The sequence below is a fragment of the Onychostruthus taczanowskii genome, unplaced genomic scaffold (assembly GCF_017590055.1).
Source record: "Onychostruthus taczanowskii isolate IOZ18803 unplaced genomic scaffold, ASM1759005v1 scaffold18, whole genome shotgun sequence".
Classification (NCBI taxonomy): Eukaryota; Metazoa; Chordata; class Aves; order Passeriformes; family Passeridae; genus Onychostruthus; species Onychostruthus taczanowskii.
In genome coordinates this window covers 2,491,878-2,498,585 of record NW_024499017.1, presented here as the reverse complement: position 1 = coordinate 2,498,585, position 6,708 = coordinate 2,491,878, and the positions used below count along the sequence as shown (strand labels likewise).

Here is a 6,708-nt window from a genome sequence, read left to right as displayed (position 1 = left end):
GTGCTTTTGACTTATTTTTGTGAAGTAGGAATATTGATCTATTTTCATGCGCAATCTTAGACTGTTTTAGAGTGGTAGATAAAACCAGTACTTTTAAATAAAATGTCCTGCAGATTTTTTTTGTATTTACTGGTTGGTTCCTAATCCATCATCTTTTGATGTTTTAGGAGACACAGAAAAGGGTCAAGCAAATCGAACCACTAAGAACAAGGACGCCCATGTCTGTGGCAGGTGCTGTGCTGAGTTCTTTGAATTATCAGATCTCCTGCAACACAAGAAGAATTGTACTAAAAATCAATTAGTTTTAATTGTGAATGAAAATCCAGCTTCTCCTTCTGAAACCTTCCCTCCTAGTTCCCCTTCTGATAATCCTGATGAACAGATGAATGACACAGTTAATAACACAGATCAAGTAGACTGCAGTGACCTTTCAGAGCATAACAAACTTGACAGGGAAGAATCCATGGATGTGGAGGCTTCCAGCATTAACAATAGCAGTAGCAGTTCCAAGAGTGTCAACAATAGTATTACAAGCAGTAACAGCTCCACAATGGGTACCTCAGCTGTAACAACCTCTCTACCTCACATAGGGGATCTGACAACACTAGGCAACTTTTCAGTGATAAATAGTAATGTAATAATTGAAAACCTGCAGAGTACTAAAGTGGCAGTAGCACAGTTCTCACAGGAGGCAAGATGTAACGGGGCATCGAGCACTAAACTCGCTGTCCCTGCCCTGATGGAGCAACTGTTGGCATTGCAGCAGCAGCAGATCCATCAGTTGCAACTGATTGAACAAATTCGTCACCAAATATTATTGTTGGCTACCCAAAATACAGACATGCCAACATCTTCTAGCCCTTCTCAAGGTACTTTACGAACATCTGCCAACCCCTTGTCCACATTAAGTTCCCATTTATCCCAGCAGCTGGCTGCAGCAGCTGGATTAGCACAAAGCCTTGCTAGTCAATCTGCCAGCATCAGTGGTGTGAAACAGCTACCCCCTATACAGCTACCTCAGAGCAACCCTGGCAACGCTCTAATTCCATCCAATAGTGGCTCTTCTCCAAATATTAACATATTGGCAGCAGCAGTTACAACACCGTCCTCAGAAAAAGTGGCTTCAACCCTTGGTGGCTCACAGCTCACCAACCCACCAGTATCAGCATCATCTTCACCAGCTTTTGCAATAAGCAGTTTATTAAGTCCTGCATCTAATCCACTTCTACCTCAGCCCACCCCTAGTAACTCTGTTTTCTCCAGTCCCTTGTCCAATATTGGAGCACCTGCAGAGGATTTAAACTCCTTGACTGCCTTGGCACAGCAAAGAAAAAGCAAGCCACCAAATGTAACTGCATTTGAAGCAAAAAGTAATTCAGATGAGGCATTCTTTAAGCATAAATGCAGGTTCTGTGCTAAAGTGTTTGGGAGTGACAGTGCCTTGCAGATTCATTTGCGTTCTCACACTGGCGAGAGGCCATTTAAATGCAACATATGTGGAAACAGGTTCTCCACAAAGGGAAACTTAAAAGTCCACTTTCAGCGTCACAAAGAAAAATACCCCCATATTCAAATGAATCCATACCCAGTGCCAGAGCATTTGGACAATATTCCTACAAGCACGGGTATTCCTTATGGGATGTCTATACCACCAGAGAAACCTGTCACAAGCTGGCTGGACAGCAAGCCAGTCCTCTCCACCCTAACAACTTCTGTTGGCCTGCCACTCCCACCAACAATTCCAAGCTTGACCCCATTCATCAAAACTGAGGAGCCTCAGCCGATTCCCATTAGCCATCCTTCTGCTAGCCCTCCCTGCTCTGTCAAGAGTGACTCGGGAACAGCTGATCCCACATCAAAAATTTCCAATGGACTTTCTGATGAGGTAGAGGCTGGTGCGTTGCCTACCTCAAATGGCAAAATGGAAGAAACCCCTCAAAACTCAAGCACCATCACTAACATGAGCAGCTCCGTGAGCTCCCCAGCAGCAGACTCGGGCTCCAGCGGTGTCGCCACTTTTACAAATCCACTGATGCCTCTTATGTCAGAGCAATTTAAGGCAAAGTTTCCATTTGGAGGACTATTGGATTCAACGCCAGCATCTGAAACATCAAAATTGCAGCAACTTGTAGAAAACATTGACAAAAAGGCAACTGATCCTAACGAGTGCATAATTTGCCATCGAGTTCTCAGTTGCCAGAGTGCACTGAAAATGCATTATCGCACCCATACCGGAGAGAGGCCATTCAAATGTAAAATCTGTGGTCGTGCTTTCACTACTAAGGGCAACTTAAAGACTCACTACAGTGTCCATCGTGCCATGCCCCCGCTGAGAGTGCAACATTCCTGCCCAATCTGCCAGAAAAAATTCACCAACGCCGTTGTGCTACAGCAGCATATCCGAATGCACATGGGAGGGCAGATCCCCAACACCCCGGTGACAGAAAACTATCCTGAGTCAATGGAATCAGATACGGGATCTTTTGATGATAAGAATTTTGATGATATAGACAACTTCTCAGATGAGAATATGGAAGACTGTCCTGACAGCAGCGTGCCAGATACACCTAAATCTGTGGATGCATCACAAGACAGCTTGTCTTCTTCCCCTCTGCCCCTGGAAATGTCAAGTATTGCTGCTCTGGAAAATCAGATGAAGATGATCAATGCCGGCCTTGCTGAACAACTTCAAGCAAGCCTGAAGTCAGTAGAAAATGGGTCAGTGGAAGGGGATGTTTTAACTAACGATTCATCGTCTGTCGGTGGCGATATGGAAAGCCAAAGTGCTGGAAGCCCTGCTGTTTCAGAGTCTACCTCTTCCATGCAGGCCTTGTCCCCATCCAACAGCACTAATGATTACCACAAGTCACCAAGTATTGAAGAGAAACCATTAAGAGCTTTACCAAGTGAGTTTGCCAACGGTTTGTCTCCAACCCCTGCTAACAGTGGTGCTTTGGACTTGACGTCTAGTAACACTGATAAAATGATTAAAGAAGAGTCCCTGAGTATGCTCTTTCCTTTCAGAGATAGAGGTAAATTTAAAAACACTGCATGTGACATTTGTGGCAAAACATTTGCTTGTCAGAGTGCCTTGGACATTCATTACAGAAGTCATACCAAAGAGAGACCATTTATTTGCACAGTTTGCAATCGTGGCTTTTCCACAAAGGGTAATTTGAAGCAGCATATGTTGACACATCAAATGCGAGATCTACCATCACAGCTTTTTGAGCCCAACTCCAGCATCGGTCCCAATCAGAACTCTTCAGTGATGCCTGCTAACACTCTGTCATCGCTCATAAAGACCGAGGTCAACGGCTTTGTGCATGGCTCTCCTCAGGACAGCAAAGAAGCAGCCTCTGGTCTAGTTGCTTCGGGGCCACTGTCCTCTGCCACGTCCCCTGTGCTGCTCCCTGCTCTCCCCAGAAGAACTCCAAAACAGCACTACTGCAACACGTGTGGGAAAACGTTTTCTTCTTCCAGTGCTCTGCAGATCCACGAAAGGACGCACACTGGTGAGAAACCTTTTGCCTGCACTATATGTGGAAGAGCATTCACAACAAAAGGCAATCTGAAGGTACTTTTTCCTCTTACTGTCCTTCGGTTTCATTTTCTCCTTGCTGGGGGTTTTTGATTTTTGACACCTGTTAGTGTTGCAGCAGTGGTACCTTCGGGTGTTTGTGTTGTGACAGTGTGTTTAGGCAGCTCTAGCAGACCTAGATGGCCTCTTGTTGAGTGCTCGTGTTGGCAGCAGGTCTGAGGCATGAGCTGTTTTGATTTAATTAAAATTCATCTACCAGCAAAGCCTGTCTATGCAGAGTGTGAAAAAGAACAGCCAAATGATGGTAAGGAGTATTAATTAACAGAGAAATGCATTTTGTAACTCACACACCTCTTCAAGTGAAAGGCTCTTGAATGTGATGTTTTTCATAACTGTCATGTAAGATGAGTGTTTAGAAAAACTATTAACATAATTCTGGAAATAATGGGCATTACTTTAATTGATTATATAACTAATATATCCTACTGATATGTGTTTGAAAAAGCAAATATACTCAAGTTTTAGAACACCAGTTGAACACTTTACTGTGTACATTTTTCTGTTGACAGAGTATTTCTCTAGAGGTTGCTGCCAGTAATGTGAGATGAATAATTACTTTCAGGCCATTCTGTCTATACACGAGGCTCTCCGATGAGCAATCAGTAAAGGATACTTTCTGCCTGTCTGAAAAGGACATTTATAGGGTAAAGGGTGTCAAATACAATACTTACCATTGCAATGAAAGTGGACATAGCAATTCTAGCCCTGAAAGCAGCAATTTTCAGAATAATGCAAAGTCATTATAAACTAAATACATGTAATAAAAAAAAAAAAAAAGAGTAAGAAGCAATGCATTGTTCAGCAGGAGAACAGGTTATTCTGGGTAATGGTGATGGGCTAACCTAGAAGTAGTGCATTATTCCAGAGCCCTGTATCCTCTATCTTTAATGCTATTCATTGTGTAACAAGACTGGACATGTTCATGGACTCCTGCCTTCTCTCTGATCAAAATAAGTTTGAAATTCCTGTCAACCTCTATTTTTTTTTGTTTGTTTCTTCCTTTCTTTCTTTCCAGGTTCACATGGGCACTCACATGTGGAACAGTACTCCTGCAAGACGAGGCAGACGACTTTCTGTAGATGGCCCCATGACATTCCTAGGAGGCAATCCTGTAAAGTTCCCAGAAATGTTTCAGAAGGATTTGGCTGCACGGTCAGGGAATGGAGATCCCTCCAGCTTCTGGAACCAGTATGCAGCTGCACTCTCCAATGGCTTGGCCATGAAGACCAACGAGATCTCGGTCATCCAGAATGGGGGCATCCCTCCAGCACCGGGGGGCCTGGGCAACGGTGGCAGCTCTCCCATCAGTGGCTTGACAGGAAGCCTGGAGAAGCTCCAGAATTCAGAACCCAATGCACCTCTAGCTGGTCTGGAGAAAATGGCAAGCAATGAAAATGGGACTAACTTCCGTTTCACACGTTTCGTGGAGGACAACAAAGAAATTGTAACAAATTAGGAAAAAAAACCTCCGTAAATAACATTCCTGCAAATAGTGCAACCTAGGGTTGTTTTTTTCAAGCTGCAGGCTACAACATTACAAAGACTTTGTTTTGTACCATGTTCTACTTCTAGAGTTCTAAGAGAGCTTATTTATTAGTGATATAACCTTGCTTTGCAAACAAATGCAAGCATTAACTTTGGTCTCCCGTATTTTGAACTAAATACTAATCGACTAGAGTGCTGTAAACTTGCTGTAACATTTATGGCAGTTGCAAGTCTGTTCTGCTAGGTGATCTTATTCTGGCATTAACTTATTTTCTATATCCAGTTTAACACAAACTCTGGTATTGAAGCGATGCCTCAGTGATGCATTAGATCTCTAATAAAAATCTGTATATAAATGTACACTTTGATCCTGCTGGAAACTTTATCAGCAAACACATTGTCTAATTTTTCCAGACAGAATTAAGAAAAAGACTGAGAGAATATAGACTGAACAGTGTGGGTCCTTTACACAGCTCAGTTTTTGATTTTTATTATAAAATTAAAACTGCTTTAATTTTTGTAGGTTTAACATTTTCCGTTTTGAACTGTTATTTGTATTGTGCTTTTTACTTGAGTCGTCTTAAATGTTAATACATTTCTGTACAGTAATAAGCACGCGGATTATTAGAGAAGATACTGAAGTGTTGTTTTGGTAGTTGAAACTGAGACGTAACATTTTGCCTTGTAGGTATATTCATTATAGAAAATGTGCTGGACTTTCACAATGCTGCTAAGTATGGCATCTTGAACAACTTCCGTGGACAACTGTAGATGCTCCTGTATATACAATAAGACATCACTTTCATTAAAATGTACATACGTTCCTTACAAGACCAAGCCCTACTCCTTGACCAAGGGAACAAGTATAGTGTTTGTTTATTTTGTATTAGGCATTGGGGGGGACAGGGGGAACCTTGGACTGTTACATGCACTTTCTCGGAAAGTTGAAGGAAAAGAGGTCCAGTTTCTTTAACATTTAATACTTACTAACAGCAGAGATACTGTAATTTTACTCGAGTAATCAAATACATTTTTGCAACAGATAAAAAATTTGCTGTCTCTGTGTTTTTAAAGTGTACTTGTATTTAGTAATCACTTTGTATTATTTAGCCTTTCCCTTGGTTAACATGAACTGTCCAGGTTGTATGTGCGTGTTTATATCTGTAAGTATGGGTATACATATATGTATTGCATATTAATTGCTAGTATATTTTTCATACCCCCTAATAGTGAGAAATTTCTCCTTAACTATTCAACTCCTCCTTCTCATAAAATTGTAGATATTTTGGCATTTTTAATTTGTTTATTAAAAAAAATGCTGCTAGCAAAAACCTTATTGAGCCTAGGTAAGTTTCCTTTGAAGGAAATAATTTATTACGTTTAAGGCTTGATTTGGTTCAAATGCTTTATATTTGATATTAATTTTATTTTATGAGATTGTATGTTCATGGCATGCTTACGCTGCTATACCTGTGTGAAGATGTCCACTTGCAAGCCTCCATATACCATGTGGGATTTATAACTTGATTGTAAAAAACCATACCAACCAAAACCTAATTGCTTTGGCCTTGCACATGATTTGGCTTCCCTTAAAAACCTGCCATGATCATTAACCTCAATGG

The 6,708-nt window shown here is 41.5% G+C and overlaps 1 protein-coding gene across 1 annotated transcript in view; it reads left to right on the top strand.

The window, feature by feature from the left end:
* Nucleotides 1-6,136, top strand: part of SALL1 (spalt like transcription factor 1) — a 14,933-nt gene extending 8,797 nt beyond the window's left edge. Inside the window, exons 2-3 of the mRNA XM_041400687.1 lie at nucleotides 168-3,577; nucleotides 4,617-6,136. Coding sequence (XP_041256621.1) covers nucleotides 168-3,577; nucleotides 4,617-5,057 — 3,851 coding nt within the window. The 3' untranslated portion in view covers nucleotides 5,058-6,136. The remainder of the gene's footprint in view (nucleotides 1-167; nucleotides 3,578-4,616) is intronic.
* The last annotated feature ends 572 nt before the right edge of the window (nucleotides 6,137-6,708 follow it).